The sequence below is a fragment of the Dioscorea cayenensis genome, chromosome 4, assembly GCF_009730915.1.
Source record: "Dioscorea cayenensis subsp. rotundata cultivar TDr96_F1 chromosome 4, TDr96_F1_v2_PseudoChromosome.rev07_lg8_w22 25.fasta, whole genome shotgun sequence".
In the NCBI taxonomy this organism is placed as follows: domain Eukaryota; kingdom Viridiplantae; phylum Streptophyta; class Magnoliopsida; order Dioscoreales; family Dioscoreaceae; genus Dioscorea; species Dioscorea cayenensis.
This window is the reverse complement of record NC_052474.1, coordinates 9,490,635-9,518,248: the sequence shown is the minus strand read 5'-3', so window position 1 is coordinate 9,518,248 and position 27,614 is coordinate 9,490,635. Positions and strand designations below refer to the sequence as shown.

The 27,614-nt window shown below is 34.1% G+C and overlaps 2 protein-coding genes across 2 annotated transcripts; one reads left to right on the top strand and one right to left on the bottom strand.

Annotated features, from left to right (window-relative positions):
- Nucleotides 1-4,771: 4,771 nt before the first annotated feature.
- Nucleotides 4,772-6,721, bottom strand: LOC120259459 (protein trichome birefringence-like 26). Its single transcript, XM_039267067.1, has 4 exons — nt 6,375-6,721; nt 6,192-6,270; nt 5,814-6,091; nt 4,772-5,733 (listed from the first exon to the last, which is right to left on the bottom strand). Exons 3-4 carry the CDS (start codon nt 6,012-6,014, stop codon nt 4,984-4,986), a joined length of 951 nt encoding a protein of 316 aa, XP_039123001.1. The 5' UTR covers nt 6,015-6,091; nt 6,192-6,270; nt 6,375-6,721; the 3' UTR covers nt 4,772-4,983.
- A 17,430-nt stretch (nt 6,722-24,151) lies between these two features.
- Nucleotides 24,152-26,779, top strand: LOC120257914 (protein trichome birefringence-like 26). Its single transcript, XM_039265213.1, has 4 exons — nt 24,152-24,503; nt 24,606-24,692; nt 25,349-25,623; nt 25,818-26,779. Exons 1-4 carry the CDS (start codon nt 24,353-24,355, stop codon nt 26,616-26,618), a joined length of 1,314 nt encoding a protein of 437 aa, XP_039121147.1. The 5' UTR covers nt 24,152-24,352; the 3' UTR covers nt 26,619-26,779.
- Nucleotides 26,780-27,614: the final 835 nt, after the last annotated feature.

Here is a 27,614-nt window from a genome sequence, read left to right as displayed (position 1 = left end):
ATCATCGAAGGAGCCAGATGATAGCATGGTCCTTAGCCACTTTTAAAATGAAACCAAACTAGAAGCTATGGAATGGAGGGCCCTAGAAGAGTGGCACACGAAAAAAGAAAGGGAGGTAGTCTCTCATTTCCTAACATTTTCTTTGTTTTCTCTTTCTTCTTATCTGTTCTTCTCTCTTATGGTTATTATGAAATTAAAAATATTTACTTGGAACTGCTAGGACATCTCTAATCCTCCGATGATTACCGATATCCATAACACTATTGCTCGTATGAAGCCATATTTTCTCTGTTTGGTTGAAACCAAAGCCAATATCCCCAGAATCCTTTGTTTATGTGCTAAGTTTATGCACTAGTGGGATTGGGCTACTGTACCCTCTAACGGGCTTTCAAAGGGAATACTCGTCCTCTGGAAGAGATATGTTAGCAAGGTTACCCTAGTGGTGACTTCTCATCTAGCCCTCCATGTCATTATTACTTCACAAGATATGACTTGGATTCTCCCCACAATCTACAAGTCATAGGTGTTTTATGATAAAAAAAATGGCTATGGCTCTCCCTTATCAATATTTCCTCTCTTAACTCTACCTCGCTCCTCACTGGAGATTTCAACGGTATCACCAATAACGAGGAACACAGCGGAGGTTTCTCTCACTATGCATCTAAGTCTTCCTTTTTCTTTGATTTTATTTTTTATGATCGCCTTCTTGATCTTGGGTTTTATAGCTCCAAATTCACTTGGTGTAATGGCCAAACAGGTCATGCTCGCTACTAGGCAAGACTTGGCCATTTTCTGGCCAACTCCAATTGGATTTTAAATTTTAAAATGTTTTCAAATAATCACTTGCTTCGCGACGTTTCATATCACTCTCCCTTATTTCTAATAGCTCATAACTCTACTCCTAATTTCAAAAAGATTTTCCATTTTGATAATTTCTGATTAGGTTATGAAGGTTGTCATAATAGTGTTATCAAAGCTTGGTCTGCTTATTCTATTGCTTCCCACATACACTCTTTCACTCATGCGATTTCTAGTACTATATATTACATTCTCAAGTGGTGGAAATCTAGCTGATGCCATATTGTAGAAGAGATTAATAACTTAGAGAAAGAGATAGCTGAGTTGGAAGATACTAGTTCCTTTGCTGATAATGCCTAGCATAAAACTTGGTTGAAAGCTCTTCATAATAGACATAATGCCCTTATGTACCTAAATGCTATTTACTAGAATCAAAGGGCCCATGCCCAATGGCTGAATAAAGGTGACCGGAACATGAGTTACTTCCACAATTTAGTTAAAATCTAGCATCATAAAAACAAAGGTCAGTAGCATCAAAGATGTTTTGTGTAACACCTTCCTTACTCAACCTGAGATTAAAAATTGCTTTTCTAATTTCTATGAAATCTTTGGTCCTCTTCTTCCTCCCATTCCTTAGAGTCTTTGTTTTATGCTATGCCTGATAATCTTTGTTGTTCTCTGTGAGGAGGATAGAGATGATTTTATTAGGCCTATCTCCAAGTAGGAAGTCCATCAAACACTCTTATCCATGCCTTGTGGCAAGAGCCCTTACCTGGATGGTTTGAATGTTGAATTTTACATTTTCTACTAGAATCTTTTTGGTGATCATCTTTTTAATGCTATTGTTCATTTTTTTTTAAACCGCTTCAATTTCTCTTTCTTGGGGTCAAACCTATGTTGTTCTAATTCCAAAAAAGAAAATCCTATTTATGTAACCAATTTTCATCTGATTTCCTTCTGCAATGTTTGCTGCAAAGTTATCACAAAAATTCTTGCTAATCACCTCAATTCTATGATTCATAAACTTGTTGGTACGAAACAAAATGGGTTTATTCTTTAGGTCATGGAACTTTTGATACTATTATTGTAGTCCAGGAAATAGCCAATAGTTTGGAATTGATTTCCCTGCCCCAAGGATGATTTTAAAAATTGATATAGAAAAGGTTTTGATATTGCAGAATGGCTAGCTATTCTTGCCACTCTCGGAGAATGGATTTTTCGTGCGATTTTGATTAATTGGATTCATTCATGTCTATCCTCTGCCTCTTTCTCTATCATCCTTAATGGTCATCAAACTTCCTGGATTAGCAATAGTAGAGGGGTAAGATAGGGAGACCCAATCTCTCCCCTTCTCTTCTTCCTAATCCCCCAAAATCTCTTTGTAATTCTCAACAAAGCCCTCACCCTCAACTTAGTCCTTGTCTTAAATACCAACTTGTATAGAAACTTTAACCAGCTGATGTTTCGCTGATGACCTTATTTTAATCACCATTGTCTCCATAAGAAATGCTAGGAATTTTTACTTTGACTTAGCCTTTACTAAAATCTCACTGGCCAAAAACCTGATCTTAGAAAATTAGAGTTCTTCCTCCCTTCCTGGTGCAACCGCACAATAGCCAAGTCCATCTCCAAGATCCTAGTTATCTTATAGGGTAGTTTTCGCTTTACTTAATTATCTCAGAGCTCCTATCTCTCCTAAAAGAATGCCAGTCAATCACTTCAATTCCATTACTAATAAAGTTAGAACAACCATTCAATCTTGGAATCACTCCTCTATCTCCACTGCTGCCAAGCTATTTTCCTAAATATTATAATTTTTGCTATTCCCAATTACCTTCCCTCTGTCATGCACCTTCGCATTTCTACTTTGGATGACATTTCCAAACTTGCTCGTAACTTTCTCTAGGGGAAATTGCCAATTGTAGTAGCTTCCTTTCAATTGGGTGGACTATTACTACTCTTAACAGAGCTGAGGGCTGGTTGGGAATTCGGGACCTTAGACAATGGTTTCCATTCAAGTTAGTGGACTGTTAAGGAATTTGGGACCTCAAACATGTGAAGCATTCTATTATGGCCAAAAATATTTTTGTTGTTATTAATTCGGAGAGCAAGATCTGGGTGGATATTTTTAAAACCAAATACAAGGGTTGGCACCCTTGTGACATCCCTACTCTTCCTCAGCTCTTCCTGGTATGACAAATCAATTTCAAACTCTGCCTCCTTACTTAAAGCTAATTTCAAAAATTTTATCTCGTAATTCCTTTGTTTTGGATTTGTGGAGAGACCATTGCATTTTAGATCTTTCGATTATTCATAAGCCTACTTTCTTGAACATGAGTCTCCCTTTGGATAATGTCTCCTTTGTTGACATACTTGATAATAACTCTTTCAATACCAATATCCCTTGAAAATATTTTTGGAAACGATCTTAATTGGGATTGGGTTAGAAAAATCAAAATTGATTCCTTGACTGATAAATTCTGGGTTTGGGGACCCCAGAATATCCACACTTCTATTGCTTCTTCTATCTATACTTTTCTGAAGTGTGACTATGCAAATCAAACTCTTTTGATGGGCTGGCACTCCATCTGAAATCTCATTGTTATGCCTCGCATTAAAACTTTTGTTTGGAAGCTAGCCCATGGTAAACTTGTCACCGACGTCTGTCTCTATATCCTTAATAGTGGTTCTTATGCCTAGTGTACTTTTTGGTCCTTAACTGATGAGACGGTAGATAATGTAATCTAAAGTTGCGCCAAGTTTTATCATCAATGGCATACCTTGCTTGTTAATCTTAGTTTGTACCCTGACACATTGGAAATTGGCTAACTTCCAAACACAACTCCTGGTTAGGTGATCCCTAGGTGAAAACCATAATTGCCACTATGGCTTGGCTTATTTGGAAGGAAAGTTGCAACAAGATTTTTAAAAATTGGAATCCTAAACTCAACACTGTCTTTTCTCAGTTTTGGTCTCGTTGCACTGATTACTTCAAATTCTATGGGAAAAATTATATCAAGTTTTCTAAACCTTCTTCTCCTTGAATTCCATTACTATCTTCTCGGATGCCTCTTGGTTTGAGGCCACGAATGAAGTAGGTTTAGTTATTTCTAATCCTGGTGTTATTTTCCTTGCAGGAAGCTTAGGAACCACAATGAATTCACCCATCCAAGCAAAATATTGCTAATGTTAATCTAGCCTTGCAGACCTATGTCACCTATGGATGGAGCCCAGACAAGATTAGTTGCGATTGCCCGGGAGTTGCCTAGATGTTAAAGAACTTCACTCCATGCATTGCTTGGAACATAAATTAAGAATTCCTAAAGATGCAGAACAATCTAAAGATCTTCCCCAACACCAGTATTATAACCATAGCAAGAGAAGATAATAACATTGCTAATGCTTTGGCGGATCATGGAAGACAACATCCTTGCCTCTCCCTTTTCTTCCAAGGAATGAATTGCCCCAATTGGCTTGAAGACCTCTTTCTTAGAGGTACATTTCTTTCTGTCTGGTTTTCTTCTTTTTACTTTTTTAGCTCTTTTGTTCAAAAAAAAAAAATGATCTCTCCCAATGCTATAATGTTGTTAATAGTTTTCACCATTGTCTATTTTTGTTTAATGCACTTTCTAATTCTAAGTGACCAAAGCTCTAAGATAATTATAAGATGCCAACTTTCCTAATGTCCCTTAATTTCTCCTAATTTTGTTATGACTAAACCATATAATCATTTTTTATAGTATTTCTCTGTTTTGTTTTTCTTTTAATGAATGTGTATTTTACTAAAGAATTAATAAAAGAGAACAAACTACATACATTTAAAGGAGACAAAGTACTAACAAAAAAGACTATTTTACTCCAAGTAGTTGCATAAAGGCAGAAATAAAAAAGAAGAGACAACAAATAAGAAAACATCAAAATAAAATGGAGTGGCAGGAAAGAATGGTCATACGAGGAATTATTCTACTCAATATTTAAGGAAAACACATCTTGCTCATTGCATAAATACAGAAATTTTACATATTCAAGAAATCCTTCTTAGCAGTCCAAATCAACTTAATAACAAACTTAAGAAAGCACTCCTCGCTCAAAAGTACATATTTAAACATCTCCAATTATTTATAACCTTTACGAAAAAAGGTTCCTCCAATTAAGACCAAACCAGAAAACAGAGAGATGAGCAATTCAAGGAATGACAATCTTCATGAGCAGTTCACTCCAAGTGTCAATCGGACCGGGCACACACCAATGGATGCAGTCGTTCTCAACATTCTTCTTACCACCATCAAATGGATGGTAATTCCTGTAGGCACCTGGATGCCCATCAGGCCTCAACAGTGAAAGATGATAAGTATCAAGAAGCTCGATTCTCACCCCATTCTTTTCTCCAGTGGCTGCAGCCTTCTCAAACTCCTCAACCTCAACGCTCCTCATTAAAAGGTCTGCAGGATCCCCATTGATTTCCCCTTCTTTAAATGGCTCAGTCCTGTTGCAAATTCTTGAGCCAGGGAACTCTCCATCCTCAAAGTGATTTGGTGACCATGTCCTAAGGACAACAAAGGGCTTGTGCTCAGACGTGGTGATGAATTTGAAAGTCAACTCGAGTGCCTTCCTATAAGACACATCAGTCTCTATCTTGTTGAGATCCAAGTCAGGGCAGTAATGGCAGCCAATGACTTTGTTGTTCTCATATATGACTGCTCTTCTGTAGAACCAGTGGCTACCAGACATAAGCATATAGTCATACTTGTCATAATTCTTGGTCCATTGGCTATCCAGCACATCAAGATAAAGTTCCAAGTCTGGCAGATTTTTTTCAAGCTTATAAGTAACAAGAAATGGCGACCAGATATCATAGATTGTAAAGTTGTACTCTTTGTAGTAAAATATGCCGGAGTTGGTTCTGTCGTGATATATCTCGTCAGCCTTGGCTACCTGGATTAGACAAGTATGTATTTAAATATGCTTGTTTTAATCTTAGTTCTAGCCTGATTTTCTGGAGATTGTATTATTACCACAGATAATAGACAGAGCAATGAACGAGCATGGTTACGGAAGACAGAATCGCCAATCAGTGCAAATGATTTATTGCGCATTGCGTTCAGAAATTTGAGTGGATCGAAAGGAGGTAAGTCACAGCCATTTGGTTGCCATTTCCAGTGAAGAAAACCTCTATCAGGCCTCCCATTCTTCAAACAATTTGTATAACTTGCCATGTAATCACAGGTTTCGTCTGTGTACGATGGTCCTTCAGCTTTTGGAATCCACTTCCCAACAGAAAGATCGCATACTTCTGCATCAGTTCAAATATAAGAAATATGGTAGTTAAAAGTTTCAATTATTCTTTATCTAACAAAAAAAAAAAGTTTCAATTATTTCTGGAAAGAAATTACCTTCCTTCAAATATTGCTGCTCTATGACTCCCAAATCCTTTCATTAAAGGCCAGATATGAACCATTTCTTGTTCGTTCACTGTTAAAGAGTTAAAGAGGCAAAAACAAATAATAATAGAACTCATATTAAACATCAGAAAAATCAATTCGAGAACAAGCATGGAGAAGCTAAGATGATGATACCTGTTTCAATCTCCCTTATCCATGAACTGAAGTTGCTGACAAAGAGATAGCAAGCTGCGACAGACAAAAGAACAACACAGATGAACCTGAAGAACATCAGGCTAATGTTCTTCCTCTTCTCATGAGCTAGCAATGGCTCAGAGGCCACAACCTCTGTATTATTCGCCATTGGTGTCCCTCTGCACTCAAAGCAAAAGAGAGCAATGTGTAAGAAGCAACAATGTTTCTCAAAGTGAAATTTTTATGCCCATGCAAAATTATCACTGTGCTGACAACTATTATTAATTTTCCATGGTTATTGTATTATTTGGATTTATTTGCTACAAAAGCAAGTATTGGTAAATGTCATATGACGACGAGTTATACATTATTGCCATTGATCGGATCTGGTGGTTGTGTTTTGCTCTATATGAAGAGCCACCAGAAGTGTGGCAATTATAGCTACCTGCCAAAAACATCAAGAGATATACCACAAGTTTGCTGGGAGGAGCAGATATTTTCAACGTTTCTCTACCACATAGTTTTCACAAAGATTGAAGAATAATGATAAACCACCCATGCAACAGATCATTGCTGATTTTTTGTTGTCTCCCTCCAAACTCAAAGGTTGAGGATTTGAATCCTTTCCATTCCTTGTCCATGGTTAAATAAAAAACTAATTGTAGAATTGTTGCAGTTAATTAGGTTATTATACAAGAGGGGGTCAAATACCCTAAATAGTCCTTGTATTTTTATAAATGTGCCCACTTAGTCCTTTACTTTAATTAGGACTTTGTCGGTCTCTTTCTTTTTTAATTTAGGGAAATTTAGTCATGTGGCTGACGTCCATTCAATTTGCCATCCAAAACTACTGTCGTGGCTCGGATTAAAGTATTAAATATTAATAAAAAATTATTTTTTTGGGAATATTATATTTTATGTAAATCGGACTCAGGTCCAAATTGGATTCAGATCTAATACCTAAAACAAGGGCGAGGGTGTTCCTTGGCCCTCATTCCATTCCGTCTTCACCATTGCCCCTTCCTTCCTCACAGTCCCACTTTCGGCCAGGGATGGCAAAACCTGAGAGTTGCATGATCCATGATTTTTCGACCCGATCCGCACTGAATGAGGGTGGTTTTTTTCATTGGAGAGCGGCGCACTAGGTGGGGCGGGACGATTTTGGTTTTTTTCATTGGTTGTTTGTACCTTTACTTTCATAATTATACAATGTAAAAGGAAAAAAAATTGGCATGGTGGGCCAGGGCAGGGCTTGAAGAAAAACCTCGGTAGCGGTTGTGGTAATATGAATACCACTTTTTGAGCGGGCGGAGCTAGGGCGGGGCATGGAGATGGTTCAGGTGGGGATGGTGGTGGTAAAGGCCTATCCCGCCTCCTACCCCGCCCTATAAGCTATCCCTACTTCTATCCGCCTGATTCCAAGTTGCCTCCCATCGAACACAGCCTATAGCCGAGACACCACTACAACACCGCCTCTCGCTGAGACACTTGTTTCAGTACCACCTATGTCCAAAACACCCACTTTAGCTACTTGACGCTAAGCGGCAGCCACTACCCAAGCCACAAACACTACCAGCTAGCCGAGCCATGAACACCACCCACCATCGTCACGCTACTAACACTACCATCAATGAGCCCAGCTGAACTACTCAATTGTATTTTTTTTATCAGGCGTCAGTTGTAGTTTATATCATGAATGTTTGTATCAACTGCGATTTGAATCATGGAATTTGTGTCAGTTGCAATTTATAATAATAATAATAATAATAATGCAATATTTCAGTGATTTTCATGGAATGAGAATGTTGTGACTAAAAATTTAACCCTTCAAGACACAACATTTTCTTTTACGATCTATCAGGCTGATTTTAGTCAATTGAATTGTGTAATCAATCTTAATAGAAAATTCATACCTGGAGTTATAGCTTAACCATTTGCAGCATATGTAATACCAAAAAAAGCATAGTAATAGGGAAAAATGTATAATCAACTTGTAATTTTCATCCAAACAATGAGATTGTATACATTGTTGTTTGATACTATCATTTTTGCATTTTGCATTATGGTGCTTAGAATGGAAAATTGATATATTTGCATCTAAACTATGAGATTTTTCATCCAAATTAATTTTCATTCAAACTATTATCAAAATTCCATAGAAACAACCTTCTATTCTTAACTTTCCACATATTAAAAGAACAAAATTGCCCCTGAGATTGTGACCTAAAGACATACAATGAAATTAAAGCCTATAACCATAAGAAATCTAAAACAAGATATATAATAACCAACTGCAATAAAAAAAAGATCCCAAATTGTTGTTTCGAAGCTACAATGTTAAGCATTCTTCTTTGTTGCAGTTGTCGTTGTACGTTTGCTATGTAGAAAATTCTAGAAACCTCTAATGCTATAGTTGTAGGTTGGCTTACTTCCTCATTCTGCTTTCACTTTACAGCAACCCTTGCAGTTTTTTTCTTTTCAGGTCATCAAAAACACCAAATAACCTATATTAATAGCCCAAGAGGTCAACAACTATGAAAATAAATGAGAACAAATATTTCAAGGTTTGCAGCAGTAACAAATGAAGAAGACTGAGGGATATTCCTTTCCAATAATGAGTCCTCCACTGTTAGCACCCTACATCATATAAGAATATAGTTTGTAGAAGAATATTATTTTATTAAGCTTTGAAAGTAGCACATTTCATCAAAATCTTGCAAAGAATATTATTTTATCATCATGGTGACATTGTTTCAACCATTTATTACTCTCAAAATTTTAAATGAACCATGGCTTACAGCAGGTGGATTTCTTCTCCCTTTAGTTGCAACATATGTCTCCTTCTGTTGCCTTGTTGTATTTTCCATGTTGTTTTCCTTTGGTGTTTGTGTAGCAACAACTTTTCTTTGGTGGCTTCTCTACCCAAATGAATTAGTACTAGCAAGACATGTTACTAATGCAGCCTCTACCTGAGGATTATGAGGTGCAACCTACATCAACATATAAGTTTAAATAACGGCCAAGAAATTAACATAAGGAAGAAGAATTTGTAACCACAAAAGCATAAGAGAGCTTACAAATATGTTAGATATTGTTGGACGTGTGCTATTGTTGTGACCTTCAATATGTCAACAACTACACTTTGAAGGCCTTGCTTTTTCTGGACAACTTTGTTTGGCTCTTACTTTTAGCTTACAAAGGCTCTCTCTTCCTTTTCTTAGCTAACCTGCTAGGCATTCTCTTTACCAAAGTTGTTGGCCAAAATGCCCTACCCTTTATTGGATTGATAAATAATCGCTAGGCCTTTGAATTGTGTCTTTACTCAACCGATGAGCCACATAATTAACTAGATCATTCCCTTGAAAAGCAATAGCAACAATTGCATGGTGTCAAGGGATACCTATCTTATCACACTTTCCACATGAGCATGTTTGTTATGATAAGATTACATCATAAGCCTCCCTTAAAAAAAGCATTATATTATCCTAATAAACCTCATGTTTGGAACCCCCATTCCACTCAACTTTCCACTTTGCACTTCTCTGCCTTTCCTTTTTCAATCTTGGTAGCAATATTGGGTCTAAAATTCCCTCTCCAATTACTAGAATAATACATATTCACTGCAATTTTAATTATCACATATTGTCTTAATATCTTCACTCATTAAAATCACAGGCTTATTCCTAACTTTCAAGACTATTCCATTGAAAGTTTCAAACATGTTGTTATCTATTACTTAACATTTCAAAATGTTAGAGGAAAAAGCCTAAAACTAACCTTGAAATAGACCAGTTCTCCAATAACTCCTGCACATCCATGTTCCCTCCTTTCGTTTTACTCATTTGGTCTAAATGTTTTATTATCTCAGGGTGGCTTGTTGACCTTGCAATGTTCATAAATTGAAGTTGCAGATCCTTCTCATGATGCTTTTTGCCCCATATTGCAAAGACATGCCTTTAACACATTCTATGCTTGATAAAAGTCAGAAGACAGTTACTGTAAGATTAGACCTTGCAATGAAGACATTGAGAAACTTAAAATGCAGTGGGTTGAAGAATAAATTTTTACTACATTGTTTTTACATATCTTTTGCATATCACTAACTAGAGACCATCCCAAGCCTTCTCACATGCACAGATTTGTCTTCAAGTGGTCAATAAACCATGACCATGTCTCATTTTCTTCTGTACCACTGCCCATGCTATAGGGAACATTTGAATGCTCCCATATCTTCCTACAACCATATGCAGCTGGCCCTTGAGTAATCCTTAAAGAAAACATCAATCTAAGCCAATGATCCTCCTATGACCAACTAGAAACCCTTCTCTAACAACATCAAGGCAAATTTAAATCTTTAAGAACATAGTTGCTTCATTTGGGTTAGCCCTTTCAGCCATAACGGTAACATTGCTCCCAAGATTTGTTGCCTTCAACTCAAGAGCATAGTTGTTTAGCACCTTGAAATCTTCATTAACCTACTCCTCAATTTTTTTGTTTGCACTAATCTCTTGGTATTTTGCAGATTTTATTGGTGATGACGATACCTAATTGTGCCTTAACCATTACCCTTAATTGCCTAGTCCTAATAAAAATCATGGCACTTATTAGCTCTTCAAATTTTTTTGACAATTAGAGGAGTTGTCACCCATTTGTTTTTAATAGCCCTTAGAAGGAGCTGTCATCCTTCACTAACATCCACCGGCACTTCCTCATCATCTTTGTTTGAGTCACTATCATTTTCACTCTCATTATCATCCTCATTGCTACTCTCTTTACTACTCTGATTATCCTGCATCACATCCAACTTTATAGTATTTTGTTGTCTGATATCCAACTTTCTGACCTTGTTAGAATTAGACAGTAACTCTTTCTGCAAATCTTGTCTTGTTTACCACCTAAAGATTCCACAAAAATATCACGGTCCCAAATTTAGTTAACTGATTAACTACTCTTAAAATCTCTCCATCATCACATAATTTTTGTAATGCTCCCTCATCATCCTTATAAAACATATCCACAGCTTTCTCAATGTTATAAACTAAATCCTTGATATCTCCCGATCAATCCCAATAATATATTTGTTTGGGTCAATAGCAAATTCATCAACCTTACCATTGATATATCTAAATCCTCCTCTCACCAATGACCCTCCATGATGATATTTAATAGTGTACTCCTCAAAAGTGGTTGTAGAATACTGCACAACAAAGAAATATAAACTAAGGTCTAGAAAATAAATTGAATTCAACTACTGGTTGAATATAGTAATACATCAATTTAATAGTGTACTCCATAAACATAGCTATACAATATTGTATAAGCAAACGATGTTAAAACTAAAGACTAGAAAAGAAATTAAGTGCAAACTCATTTATATTCAGCTGTCCTTTCTTCATTAAAATCGCAAAACATCAAGGTAGATGCATACTTAAAAGAGCATAAATCCAACACAAAACATCAATATAAAATCATATTTATAATTAAAAGAAGCATACACACAATGCTGCAGACAATGGGTCATGGTAGAAGCATTACTCTAATATTAATCTAGTCAGATGGCATCATTGAAACCAAATTTAACACCACAATAACAGAAACATTAATCTAATAATTGGCCATTCTCATTGCCAGCCTAAATTGAAACTAAGACATCAATGAAATTAAATTCATACTTAAAAATAAGCATAAACAAGTTAAGGCAGAAAATTATTTAAGATTAATCTATTCACAAGGCATCATTGAAAGCAAATTCATACCATAAGGGCAAAAACTTTAATCTAATCAATCTCAGTCATTCTTATTGCCAGCCTCTAATGAAACCAAGACATGAATCAAATCAAATCCAAACTTAAAGATCATGCATATAATGCTAAATAAATGGGGCAAATTCAAACAAAAATTTTCAAGACATAGTGGAAATCAAATTAAAACCTACCGCGTAATGTTCATGGCTCAACAATGGTGGACCCTGCTTGGTGCTAGTGTTCGCGGTTCAGCGATGCTTGGCCTTGCTTGCTAGTAGTGCTCGTGGCTTGGCTCGATGATGGTAGTGTTCGCGACTTGATAATGGTGGGCACTGTTCACGGCTTGGCTTGTTGGTAGTGTTCACGGCTCAGAGATGGTAGTGTTCACGACTTGCCAATAGGGGTGGACATGGGTCGAGGCTCGGGTCCGGGTCTGCAGTAGACTCAAAAAAAATATAACCCATATATTCGGTTTGGGTCAGGGCCATGTTCGGGCCAAATTATTTTGATCCAAACCCGACCCATTTGATTGTCATTAGGCCCAGGCCCAGCCCAACCCGACCCAAAAAATAAATAATTTTTTTATGAAATAATTGAAATAACTAAATAAAACTACTACTACAACCCCTAAAAATTTTTTTCAAACATTTAAAAATACAATACAAGTATTATAAATGGTTCAAATAAATTCTATATAAATAAGTAGTAATATTATCAACAAATATTATATATATAATTATATATATTATAAATAATATATGATATATATATATATATATATATTATTTATTTATTCGAGTGTCGGGTCGGGCCTCGGGTCAAAATTCATCCGACCCAAACCCACTGAAATTCAATCGAGCTAAAACATTTGAGCCCAACCCGCTAGGGCCAACTTTCTAAACCCGAGCCTCATATTTTTAAGTGGGTTCGGGCCAAACTTTCATAGGTCACCCGGCCCATGTCCACCCCTACTTGCCAATGGTGGGTAGTGTTCATGGCTTGGCTTGCCACTAGTGTTTGCTAGTTGGGTTGTGATCTCTGTTTTGCTATATGCCATGTTATAAAGGTGTCTCGCCAGTAGGCAATATAGCACCAGTGTCTCGATCGGAGGCGACTTGGAATCGGCTGCAAGGAGTGGAACTATGAGGAGGGAAAGGCCAATGATGAAGATTGGAATGGAAGGAGGGTCAAAGAATGCCCTAGCCCTTGTTTTAGGTATTGGATCTGGGACCAATTTGGACCTGAGTACGATTTAGATAAAATATAATATTCTCTACAAAAAATGATTTTTTATTAATATTTAATACTTTAATCATGACACATCTGCATTTTTGGATGGCAAATTGAATGGACATTAGCACCAAGATAAAAAATTTGCCTAAATTAAAAAATAAAAGGATTGACAAAGTCCAAATTAAAATAAAGGGACTAAATGGGCACATTTGTAAAAAACATGGACTATTTAGGGTATTTGGCCTACAATAGGAGAAATCTTCACTATCTAAATATTTTAAGAAAATGGCCACTAAATAATATAATTATAAAAAATAATAAACAAATTAAAAGAATAAATTTTTTTTTTTTACAAATGAGACAAGCATTGTTCTACAATGGGGTGTTAAAAGACAGAAAGGTACAGTAATACACCAGCTACGGTGGCTTAGGAACCCCCTAGTGATATTAGTAAATAAATAGTACTGCTACAATATTTATACAATACTCTACAGTGTTTTGACAGTACTATAATAGTATTGTCGGCCTAGGGATTCGACCTTAAATTTATCGATTCATCATTCTCATAATATTCTACTATACCAAGTAGTGGTTGTTAAAAATAACTTAGTACAGTGTTTCTTTTTATTTTTTATTTTTAATTAAACACAATTTGCTTTGAATCCTTGACTTTTAATTGTAGAGATGGTTTAAAAAGGAACCATATCACATGATATTGTAACATATCCAACCTAGCTACATCTCAACTCAAAGTGGCTCAATCATGATGACTTAAACACACAAAAAGATTGTTTAATAATGGTTAAATTTAAATATCCATGAGGTGTAGGAAGCCAGCACAATATTAATTGAGTATACGTGGGCAACACTGTGGTAGAAAACATTGCAATTATATATGGGCAGACAAGTTTGAACAAGAAAACTGTCTACTTTGACTTTTTTAACTTGTTTTTTTTTTTTTACTTTACTTTCATGGCTTGACTCACAATCCAAACACTATATATATATATATATAAAAGGAAAACATCATTTAGGGACGTCCCTAAATTTTAAATCTAGGGATGTTTTTAAATCTAAGCCGTTGGATCATCATCCGATGGCTACTATGGACATCCCTAAATGATGGGTTCTCATATATATATATATATATTAATCTGTTAATTATATCAATTTAATTATTTTGAACCCTAATATTTTATCAACTCATAAAAATACGGCATTTAACAAATTTAACTATCCACTACCATATTTGGTAAAAGGTAAGGAATATTTGCATATTTAAAAACAAAATAAACAATATATATTATACAAAACCTAGCAGATAGGTGATGCCTAGATACAATTATATATAATATTTGTTGATTTTTCAAAAATAGATAAACCAAGAATTATCCCAAACATAAGTACAAAAAATATTCTTATATATAAATATGTAAAATAATATCCAAATATATAAATAACACAATAATGTTTTTCTAGTATCCAACAAGTTCTTCTCTTCACGAGACACTTCACTTTCTTGAAATTTCTATCGAAATGAATTAATTTTGTATGTTCTGTGATTCTAATTTATACCGTAGAGATTTCGAGCAAGCGGTGATCAACATGAAATTGACTTTGAAATGAAAACAAAATGGAAAGTGGAATTTTGCGCTGAGTCAAATTCATAGATGTACATTTTGAGTTGGCAATGAATAATTGAGACATTATAGATAAAAATAAAATTATTTAATATCTTTTTTTTTTTAATAATAGACGACAAGTGTTCTTTTTTATATGAATATAAACAGTACCGAATTGTACTGGAGCCCAGATGTACAGTGTATGTATAGTATGAGAATAATATAAAAATATTTGGTGAACAATATATAAACAGTACGGTGAACAGTACTATCGGGGAGAAATTTGAACACATGACCTTTCTTTATATTTTGGTGTCATACTATTGGTCTATCCAATAATTGACATCATCTAATATCTTTAATGTCACGAGTTTCTGTAATAAACATTAGTGAGATGTAGAAAAGTTACTATACAGTTTTCATAGAGTTACATAATAAATAACACAGCAGTAATGAGGCTGTGTAAATCATAATAAAATAATGTCTTGTGATATTTTGTAAAGAATTTTCTTTGGGTTGTTTGGAGTCCAAGTACACGGTCAAAATACTGCTGTGTTCAGCTTTTATTTAACCTTGGTTTCTCCAACTATAAAAGGCCTAGTTGCAATTTTTGACCAACTTTTACGAATGTTTCAATGTTCATTTTTGGAGGAGCTCAAGAGTCAATAGTGGTGAGTATCAAGTCCAACAAAATTAATCCTGTTCAATTAACATAAATAAATTATGTATAATAGTAAAAAGGGTCAAACCAGCAGGGATTTCTAAAGCTTATTTATTTATAAAATTAACAAATGAGGGAAGGGGGGATGAAATTGAAATTTAAATAAGACAAAACAAGGAAAAAATTAAGGAAATTTAGTAATAATGCATATTCTACCCAAGGTATATTTTCAATTTTGATTCATTAATTGATCGTTGATATAATGATAAACTATTTTATTCTTTAATAAATATTAGTTATGGTTATTAACCAGCTCTAACAATCTATCTCTCCTTATCTAGATAATCAAAACAAGCTCTTTGATTGTTTCCTTTGTTAGTAAACTACACAAAACAAGCTATTAGAATTTAATTTGTTTATAGCATTAATTTATTTATTAGTAAACTACACTAAACAAGCTATTATTAATTTGATTATTTTCTTTATAAAGAATAAAATAGTCTATCTCCAAAACAGCTAAGTAAAATTGCATATCCACAAATTTGTCTTCCCCTTTTGTGGCATAATACATGCCAAAGCTGTAGATTCCACCAACAAACTATGGATAAAAAAAAAATGCTATTCTCCCCTTTCCTAATGGAACAGATGTTTTGCACATGCATGGAGCCAACAAGATCTATGTGAAGTAACATAAGAATTAGAGTTATGAGTGTATGGTGTAATACATGATTCTAAATCAGGAAATCTACTTACTCTTTCTTTTATTTAAGCCGATTAGAAGCCAACTTAAATCATTTGTGGAGAGCTATTTGTGCACACCTTGTTTCCCATTGGATAATTTTCATGAGACCTAGAAGTAGAGGATTGTGCTCACTGCTTTCTCCTATGCCATTTGCCTTTCTTCCTGGACTCTTTGTTCTCACTGACTGGCTTGAATTGGAAACCACTCGTTGATTGAGTGGTCCTTCTACCTTGCGGCAACTCTGAAGCCTGCTTGATAATCTAGAGAGGATATGCACTTCCAAATTATGTTGCAAGTGAATTTGTAGCATGAGTTGTAATATTTTCTCCTTCAGTTAGTGGTGTTGCAATATGGTTTATAACATCTTTTCCTTCAATAGATAGTGTTTCAACATGATTTGATGGAGTTGATGCATAAATAGTATCATCTATGAAATTTTCTCAACTATGTGAGGTACATTTTGAATTACAACAATTGCAATAGCTAAGCATCATGAGCATTATAGTCACGCCCAGAACCCAGCTTGCCGAGCCCAGCACACTGACAAATGATTGCATACCCACAAGACTAAGACCAAGTAAGCATGCAAGGCCTCAGAACCTATCTCAAAATAGCAGATACATCTAATAAAAGTACCAATTTAAAGCAAAACTACAACATTTGGACACCAAACAAAATGAAATTAACAAGGTTCACTAAAACAATAGAAAAAAAACAATGCTAGTGTTTAGGTCTACTAGAAGACAAAACAATATTAACTTGAAAGAAAGCTAGATATGCTTCACTCAACACCACCGCTAAGCTATTCACCAACAGACCCTACGCTTGATCTGAAAAATGATGAAAACACATTTATGAGCTTAAAAGCCCAGTAAGCAACCACTAAAAATATTGGGATTACAACAATTCTAAAAAAAAAAAACTCAGAATATTAAAACAAAAACTAAGAAAGGTATACTTAGTAATATTTATACACAAGCACTTATCACCCATGCACTTGCAGGTGTCACACCAGTTCGTCACTAAAAGCATATAAGATTTGGTGTCAAAAATTTCATGATGAGAATGATGTGCAATTGTGACAAGGCATATTGTCGTCACTATAATTCTCCAATTGTTGTAGTGAAAGTGTTTTCTAACGCTCAACATCTATTTTTTATTAAGATAATTTTGTCACAAAAAATTCAACCATTTAGTGTATACTAATATTGTCACAAAAAATAAAATTTTCAACCATGTTATTGGGTTTTTTTTTATAAAAAAAATTTAATTTTCACTAAAATTTGGATTATTTGTGATATCTAATTATTTTTTCACTATTACAATTTTAATTGTGACCATTTACTAGCTATCGCAATTATGGATATTACCTTTTGTGTCAATAATTTTTGGATACATTAAACATGTAGCATCTAGTGAATGTCATCATAAAAATATGAATGAACATTTATAGTCTTTTATAAATTAGTATATGTGGCTGAAAAAAAAATTATATTCTTAATAAAATATTAAAAAGTCTATTTTGCCTACCCAATCTCAAGTTTTATGTATAGATTTTTTTAAAAAAATATATTAGGTTTTTTAAGTAATTACAGATAAAATGTAAAGTTTTTTTAAAATTATAATTTACCCAATACTTAAAATATATATTATAAGGCTTAGAAAATAGGTCTTTAATTTAGATCCTACCTAGGATTTATAGTATTAGAGAAAAATTTTAAAAGAATTAAACTTAAAACAATATATATTTACTGAATCTCACAAAACAAAATTTGGAAAATGTAATTTAAAAAAAAATAAAATTTAAAAAGATATATATCGGTGGCAACGGTTTGGCTTTATTTGATTTGGAAAAACAAACTGGCTCAACTAGCTCAAGCTATAGAGATGTATATATCATTGATTGTGTTGTTTTACTTTATCTTTTTCAACTGCAAAGTTAAGTTCATTGGATGGTGCAATAATGGTTGTTTGTTAGTGTTTTCTTTTTTGGCACTTTGAACCTTTCATAGTAGGATTATGTTGTTTAGATTTTGATTGTGTTGTTTTCCTTCTTTTTTTTATATGAATGTTTATCTATTTAAAATAACAAAAGTTAAGTGCAACATGAAATTTGTTTCTTTACAATTGAGAGAAAATTATGGCATGAAAATTGTTATCAAATTAGAATTTTTTGACAATTTTAAAATTATTTTATTAAATTCCTAATTTTTTTTCTAAATATGCAAAATAAGTATCAAGAAGAGGGAATAACATTTAAGTCTAAAAATAATAATAAATTCTAATGGAAGTTAAGGCCGAAAAGCAAAAAGGAAGATTCAAATGCATAGAGAAAACTTCATCTCCAAAATGAAATAACTTTATATTTATCACAAATAAGTTTATTCATGGCAACACTTATTGACAAAATTAGTGTAACATAACACTATCTCTAAACAACATTAGTGACGAAATATTGGTCACCAATAAAAATTTTACTTTTGACAAAAAAACTTTTGTTACAATGGTGGCACAATAAAATGAACTATTGTGACAACTTTATTCGTCTCTATTTTGTATTCTTTGTGCTAACAAAATTATCACAAATAGTAAATTTTTTGTCACTATAGTTTTATGATGAATAATAATGTTTTTAGTGACAACAATTTAGCGACAAAATTTTGAATATTTGTGACCACATAGTTTTATTATGAATATTGAAGTTTTTAGTAACAATAATTTGGCCACAATTTTTTTTGTGTAATTGTGGCCATTTTTTTTAAATGGTCGGCGACTTCAAAATTGAGCACTATTAATAATAGTGACAATATTATTGCTTTTAGTAACATTTGTTATTACAAAAAGTATAATTTCTTGTAGTGGCGATGTTGACGAAATAATAATGCCCTAAATTTCTAAATTTGTCTACCGAGGTAAAATAAATAAATTATGCTATTTCTGACTCTGGCCACCAAGTTAAAATGAATGGGTTCTGATATTTCTAACTTGGGTGCTACCGAGATAAAATTAATAACCATAGTAAATTGGAGACACCTAAATGTTAGAAAACTAATTTGCTTTAATTATGTATTTTACTAAATGTTTATGGATGCCAGAATTTGATTTTTGATGTTTTTAACTTAATATTCAATTATGCTATATTCATTGCACATATATGTACCCTAGAACAAGCTTTTGCAAAGTGATGTTGTTTTAAATCTCTCAACTTTGTTGATTAGTATTTTGTTTTTAGTAGATTACTTATTGGGCCTTCTGTAGCTCCTCAAGTTGGTGTTACCTCTTATAAGTTAAGAGTAAAGTTTTGTAAGGGGTAGCCTAGCTAGGTCATCGAGTAGCACATGTTCCTTTTTGGTTGTGGATATCTTTAGCACTTATTGTTGTAATTCTTCATGTACTAAACCCTCACTTTATATCCAAATCTTAAACTCCTAGCTAGCAAGACTTTATGGTTTTTCTATCAGTATGTTCTATATATATTGTGTTTTCTGCTCTATTTAGGTTGTGAGGGCTTGCTTGTTGCTATGTAGCCATTTGTCTACATTCCAAGCTCACCGCACCGGATTTGGAGCATGACATCTATTGCTTTCCTTTTGTGATTTTGTTATAATTAGGACCATATAGTTTGTTTTATTAGAGTGCCTCATTAATCATTGCTATTGTGATCCTTATTGAGGTTTTATAATGAATATGATTTATAGATTTTTATGGAAAATAAATAACATATAATCAACATGGTCATTGTTTAACCCACACTAGGCCTAATTAATTGGAGACTAAACGTATTTATGTTAAAATAACTTTGTTATTTGAAAACTAAACAGAATATCATAATATCAGATAGATTTTCAGACTGGTCAGGATTTGCAGAATAATTCATCTAGAAAATATACAAACAAACGCATGATCCCATTTCTTTATTGTAAAAAAAAATAATTCAGTTATATTCAAAATAATTTACATAAATAATAGTTCAAAGATTAACAAATATGACCAAAATGTGGGAATTAAAGTTTCAATGAAAGAAAAGTAATTCAAAATTTTAATAAAGTATATAATAACAGAAACCGAATCAAAGCCCAACAAACATTTTAATATTATATAAGCAAACTTTTAAAGAATCTAAATAAATTCAAAATTGTTGACAATAAGAAATTATATATATATACACACACACATATTTATATATTGTGTTACTTACCTGATTAATGTGAGAACCTCCAATCCTTAATCCAAATCAAGGCTTTTGGCATGTCCTATATTTGGGAAGAAAATCCCTATTAATTTCAGTAATAATATCTACTTTACAATATTCTTGAAAACGTATGTAAAAAGAAAAGGATTTGAAGAGACAGATAATGCTACAAAGGTTAAGGGGCTAATAAGCAATGGTATTATAAAATGAGATTTTCAGAAGGATGCAAATGCAAAAAGTTAAAGGTATTATTGCACACTCCCCAAATATTGATTCTTGTGAAGGGTACAATAACAATTACCCACTCTAAAGGTCTTATGAATAATTCCATCATGACCATTGAGGATTAAATCACTCATAACTTTACATAAACTTTTTCCAAATCATAAAATTCAAGATTCTAAAAGAGCAAAACATCTAAGACTATAACATATCCAAAATTCACATTGTTTAGAGTGCTAGTCAATTTATAACATTTATTTGAATCTACAGCTATTACTATAGACTTGTAATTCAGACGTATCCCTTTCAAACATATAAATCTCTCAATCTGCAACTTCTAAAAGTAATGATATTTTACTGACAATTAAATATCTTAATAAGAAACAACTTTTCTATTTTTCATATTGCCCGATTCAATCTCCATGACCATCAAACATACCCATCAATCTTCATGTTCTGTACAAACATCCCATCCGAGATAATTTATTAATAGAATTATATCTCATAAACTACAGAGTGTATAAAATCTAAAATTCTACAGGTGCTTATCCAACGTCAAACTCTACAAATTTTTATTTTACCTTCCTCCAAATTTTGCCTCTATAACCCCTAAAAGTGTAGAGGGGTTTTTGTTATTACCAAAAACAAAGTCTGAAACCTATCAAATGGAATCAACAAATAATTCCTCTCTCTATAAGGCAATTTTACAACCACCATAATCATAGTTTTGATGGAATAGACAGAGATAAGAGGTTGCGAGTTATAATATCAAGATTCAAATTAAACATAAATAAGCATACTAACAAAATGAACTAGAAAAAGAACATGATTCAAAGCTATAGCATGGCCCACAAAAGATCAAAATGGCATCATTCAGAGATACAAAATTACATGAAATAGAACTTACCTAAAAACTCTGCATAAACGTAACACGAGATGGGAATCTCTTGATCTCACCACCCAACTTTGCAAAGGTTGTAATGAGAAGAGTCAAGATGAAGGTTTCGTCCTTGATTGCCTACAAGCGATAAGGACTCAAGTGTATGTGCCATTCGTGTAATAAAGTGCTAAAGAGCGGGATGTTGGTCCATAAGCAAGAAAGAGATTACTAGTACTTACCCTAAATCGAAAGTTAGCCTAACCAAAAGTAGTGATGTGTGTGAACAAAAGAACTAGAAAACAAAAACAAGAAATATGAAACAAGGAGTAAAGAAATCAGGAGAAAAAACGATGTCCAGGCATAGCATCCTTCTATGGTTTTGTTAAGTGTAGGACAAAAGTTGTCTAAACATACAATCCTATTTGAATTGAGAAATATTCTAAATTAAACTAAACCCCTATTTCAAGGGTGAGAAGTAACTAAATCGGTAGAGTGTTGATATCAGTCACCATACAATCGCATTATGCTCTATGAGATCTCAATGCGAGTTTAACAAAAATTTCTTAATTAGGTAATCCTTCTTGCAAAGAGATTACCCCTAATTTGAATACATAATAGAGATGTGATTTCTCCTAAAATCTATTCTACATAATTGCAAAAAGTGCAGAAATATATATTCATTAACTCACTAGAGAGGATTGAGGGAGAAGAATTCTCCAAAGTACCCGATTGCTAGGCTTACTTATGATTTCCTCTAATAGTTGTATGTTTATGCTAGGTGGGTATTTCTACTCATCACAAAACACATTGAGTATGATAACTAGGGTTTTTGCCATGATAGCAATTAAGCAATACAAACAAGCAATTAGATTCAAATAACATAGATTGCAATTAAAAAACAAATAAATCCCAAAGATCTACAACCAATGTCAAAAAAGATAAAACCCTAGAGTTCAACTATGCCCAAACATCTACAAAATTAGCCCTCCATTAAAGGATGGCAAGCATTCAAATCATAAGACACGAAGAGAATGTACATAAACATGAAAACCCCATCTCAATCATATCGAAGGTTGATCATCAGAAAACTCCCAATAACCTTTCACAAACGCCGCCAAAGTGAGCTTGACGGCTACGATCTTCCTCCTTTTGATGATGGATTCAAATCTCCTTTAAAAGTTGACTCTAAAGCCTTGGAGATTCGCTTCTTTTGATTCCTAGCCTTGCCTCTAAGAAAAGAATTAAAGATTGCCCTAAAAATCCTCATAAGATTTATTTATATTGTGCCACTTACGGGCTACATACGAGCGTAAGCCCATGGTTGTAAGGAGTTGGAGATGATATATAGGTCATGAGCCTTACGGGAACACTTATGGCCGTAGTCCCATCCGTAAGATTTTCTATCTTGTATTACAGTCCAGCTTACAGTCGTAAACGTTGGGCTATAAGCCTCTTTGTGTTGCCCTTGTGACAGCCCTTACTGGCGTAAACTTTGCTCATAAACTCCTTTGGATGATTCTTACGGGCCTCCTTACCAGTGTATGTCCTGCCCGTAAGGTCCTCTGGTTTAGCTTTATACTCTTTCTTACCGGCATAAACATGCCCTGAAGGTTCTCTAGAATAGGCTTATGGTCATAAGTTAAGTTGTATGCTGGTTGTAAGCCATCCTATTTGCTTTATTCTTATCCAATTGATACCGAGTAAGTTCCGTCTTCTCCGTTTAGTGTCTAGAATGCTTCATTGACTCTCTCTCATTTGTAAATGTTGCCTAAAGCCTGAGAATATAAAATACACTATATTTAGCATTGAATTTCATAATATACTTCTAATACATGCCTAATGAGTGTATAAAATGATATAAAATAATATGACATTGTACACTTATCAACAAGTTTAAGATAAGCTAACATAGAAGGAAGTTAGCGGCGATCATGGTCTCGAGGTGCGGATGAGGTAAAACCGATAGGGTTTTGTTGATATGATCTAACATAAAAAGACAAGTTTAAACAAATAGGGGAAAGATAAACATAAGTATTTCAAATTTGAATTTTATGTTTAAATGTAGCGGCTAGGACTTAATCAAGAAGTGGGATCCACATTCATATTTCTAATAAAAAAAGAAAAAATCTATACGCAGAGTTGAAAGTGTCACCATTGTAATATATAGCCGAGAGATTAATTAAGGCATTTGACTTTTCATGCAAGAAGCAAAGAATTCAGCTCCTCCTAATGCATATATATTTGAAGCTTAATAATAAAATTAAATGTGGATGGGATGGCTTGCGCTCATTATCCCAAAAGAAACAAAGAAAGAAAAGGTTGAGAGTTGAAGATAGTTGAGATGTGGTTGAAAATTTTGCACATTATCACAAGAAGAAGCAAGGTCGAAAAATCTGCTCCTCTCCTCATAAATGTGGGAGCCTCTTCTTGAGTTTGGACATTTCCTACAATTTGCTACAGGCTAAATCTTCAATACATTTTGTCTTTTATCTTGAAGAAAGCACCGCCACTAGGTTTTATCAGCAGCATTAGACAAAGCACTTGTCATTAAGTAAAATGATTGACGAAATAACCATATGGGAGTGCAATCAAATCAATACAGGAACACATTGAAAACCAAGTTAGAGGGGAAGCAGTATCAGGCTGTTCTCTTATGCTTTCTTTGAGTGTGCATAGATTGCAATGGCAGATGAGGATGTCGTAGGGGACCGTGAACCACTGCTTACACAGGAGGGTTTGAGGAGTAGATTTAGCTTGGTATTCCTCAAGTTCATTGGTGTCTTCTTATTGGCCAGTGCAGTTTTCTACCTCCTCATCGACAACTTAGATGCAGGTCCAGAGACCGAAAATGATAAAATATTTGATTCTCATAGCATTGTTTCATTCTGACATGATGAATTACATTCATTTTTCCACATCTTTTTGCCATTTTCAGACTCCCTGTCATCGGAGGAACAAGATGCATTAAGTATCAGGCCTTTGATGAAGGAATCAAGTGTTCAAGAACACCTGTTAGATAAAGGTATGTAGCAAATCCATAGTCTTTTCTTCCTGAAAACAAAAGGAATTGTGGGAGCCAACCGCCACGCGATAGCTTTTGGTGTGTCATCTCTCTCCAAAGTGTCAACTTAAAAAATTGAGAATTTGAATTTAGTTTTTCTAGAAAGTTCATTTAAATTTTCTGAGTACATTTTGAAAGTAATATTTTATAATTTAATTTGCAATTATATGTCAAAAAAATTATATATTTAGTTTTTATTAAAAATATTGTAATTATCTTTAGAAAAACACAATTTTTCATGAAATTTGACTTTAGAAACAGAATTCAATGCCATTTTCAAATTTTAAAATCAAAACAGTAATCAGTTTATAAATTAGAAATGAAATTAATTATTTTTTAAATTTAGAAACTAAAATCTAGCCCTTCTACAAATCAAAAACAAATTTTTAGAAATGGGTGCGAATTTATTTTTGAATCAGAAGCAAGCCCGTTGAAAACCTCCCTTTGTTTTTCTGTCATTTAATTGAGAAATAAATTTTCATATATTTTCTTATCAATAGGTTCATTATTTCTAAATTCATTAATTGATTTTTTTTATTACAGTGCAATTCTGTGGTTATACGGAATGTATCTTTTTTCTAAATTTCAATTTCTAACTCGGCTTATTCTTGCAAAAGTATGTGATCTTTCCATTGGAGAGTGGGTACCAAATTCCGCAGGACCTGCATACACAAATAAAACATGCAATCGAATACCACAACATAATAACTGCCTGAAGAATGGGAGACCTGATAGAGATTACCTTTACTGGAGATGGAAACCAAGATTCTGTGACCTACCTCCCTTTGATCCGGTGACATTTATGCATGCAATGGGCAATAAATCATGGGCATTCATTGGCGATTCCATTTACCAAAACCATGTGCACTCCTTACTCTGCCAACTCTCTCAGGTAATATATATAATATATTCCAATTTCCACATTCCACACTACTCTAATTTCTGAACCATGGCATTTATTAGATACTTTAAACTTCTATAGACTCAGCGATCTTGTAATGTTAAATGATAAACCATTCCATATTCTCTTTTCTAATTTTCTTGATAGTACTAAACAATGGATTATGATCAACTTTTTTATCGCAGGTAGAAGCACCTCATGTTATCTATCAAGACCCATCCTTCAACATAATATGGCACTTTCCATCTTACAACATCAAAATCTATGAGATTTGGTCTCCCCTTCTGATACAATATGAGACTATCCATAACGATGTGGATTTTTCAAGAATCATGATACGCCTTCATCTGGACATCCTGGATAGCAGCTGGACCAGATTTTATAACCTGTATGACTATGTGGTGATTAGTGGCAGCAGGTGGTTTGACAAGCCAAGCATTATATATGAGAAAAACAAAGCCATTGGCTGCCATTACTGTCATGATTTGAAACTCAAAGAATATGGGGCTGCTAAGGCTTATGCAAAGGCACTTCAATTGAGTCTCAACTTCATTGCTACATCTGAGCACAAGCCGTTTGTTATTGTTAGGACATGGTCACCAATGCACTATGAAGATGGAGAGTTGCCTAATGAAAGAGTATGCAATAGGACTTGGCCATTTAGAGAAGGGGAAATAAGTGGTGCTCCTGCAGACCTTAAAAAGAGGGAAGTCGAGGTTGAGGAGTATGAGAAGGCTGCACCCATTGGAGCAAGGAATGGGGTGAGAATCGAGCTTTTTGATTTTTACCATCTTTTCCTCTTGCGACCTGATGGGCATCCAGGTCCGTACGGTACTTACCATCCATTTGATGGTGATAATAAGAAGAATGTTGAAAATGACTGCAATCATTGGTGCTTGCCAGGTCCTATTGACACTGTGAATGACATGCTAATGAAGATGGTCATGAATGGAGATGCTCATGACCCCGATTCTGCTATCCTCTAGAATGCTGGACCTTTCCAATTATTATATTTTCAGTTTCTAGATAAGTGGTGTTTATGTTCAAGATTCTACTTCCGTTCACTTTCAGTCTTTATACTCATTTTTGTCCTCGTATATTTGAAGGACAACTCCAACAATTTATAATGCTCCATATTTGTTTTTTATTTTTTATTTGGACTGACTGCTAAAGGAGCTACTAAACTGAAATTTATTAGAAAAAAAAATAACAAAAGTGTTAGTTCTAATGTGTGTATTACGGCTTAGAATTTACTAATTTTTTATGTAAATAATTACATAACCACACACAAACTTAAAAAACCACACACCAAAAATTAATATTCCAATTCCGCACCATTCAATTTACAGACCCACCCTACTATATCCATAGCCAGCTAGTGGGTTCCCCGTGTCTCTGAGATGTGTAATGAACCACGTGTTCCATTACCTCTAAAAATTGATGTGACATTGTAGGTTGTATCATTGGATGCCTTTGGCACCCCTACATTATATATATATATATACACGGGCCACACCACATAAAGAAAATCTGAAATTATTAGATACCCTTTTTGTTCGTATTGTCTCAATTATTAATGCCCAGCTCAGAATGTTCATGTCTCTGTTTCAATCAGCTGAAACTTTCACGTTTCCTTTTTGTTTTACTTCAAACTTACTTTCATTTTTGTGTGTCCTTGCTTGAAATCTCAACTTACTTTCATTTATTAGATTTCAAGCAAGGACACAGAGATTTCAAGCAAGGACACAAAACCCAGTGTAGCTGAGATGGTGATCCTGGCCCCCAAAGTTGGAAGTAGATAGCATGAGAGTGGTCCCAGCGATCATTGCCACGAAGCCTCTTAAAGGTAGAAAGAAACTCAAGAGTTAATTCTCGATACACTGGCTCAAAGATGGTGAGGACCTGACGCCAGGCTCCAACATTCAGTAATTGCTCTACACCTCCCTATAGCCCAGACATGTACAACGCTTCCCAATCAATAG

Excerpts from the sequence above, each read along its gene's own strand:
- LOC120259459 (XM_039267067.1), bottom strand. The coding sequence starts at position 6,014 with ATGGCAAGTTATACAAATTGTTTGAAGAATGGGAGGCCTGATAGAGGT. Across the intron at positions 5,734-5,813 it reads TGCTCTGTCTATTATCTGTG|GTAGCCAAGGCTGACGAGAT; the intron begins GTAATAATACAA and ends TGTCTAATCCAG.
- LOC120257914 (XM_039265213.1), top strand. The coding sequence starts at position 24,353 with ATGGCAGATGAGGATGTCGTAGGGGACCGTGAACCACTGCTTACACAG. Across the intron at positions 24,693-25,348 it reads AGAACACCTGTTAGATAAAG|TATGTGATCTTTCCATTGGA; the intron begins GTATGTAGCAAA and ends TTCTTGCAAAAG. Across the intron at positions 25,624-25,817 it reads TACTCTGCCAACTCTCTCAG|GTAGAAGCACCTCATGTTAT; the intron begins GTAATATATATA and ends TTTTTATCGCAG.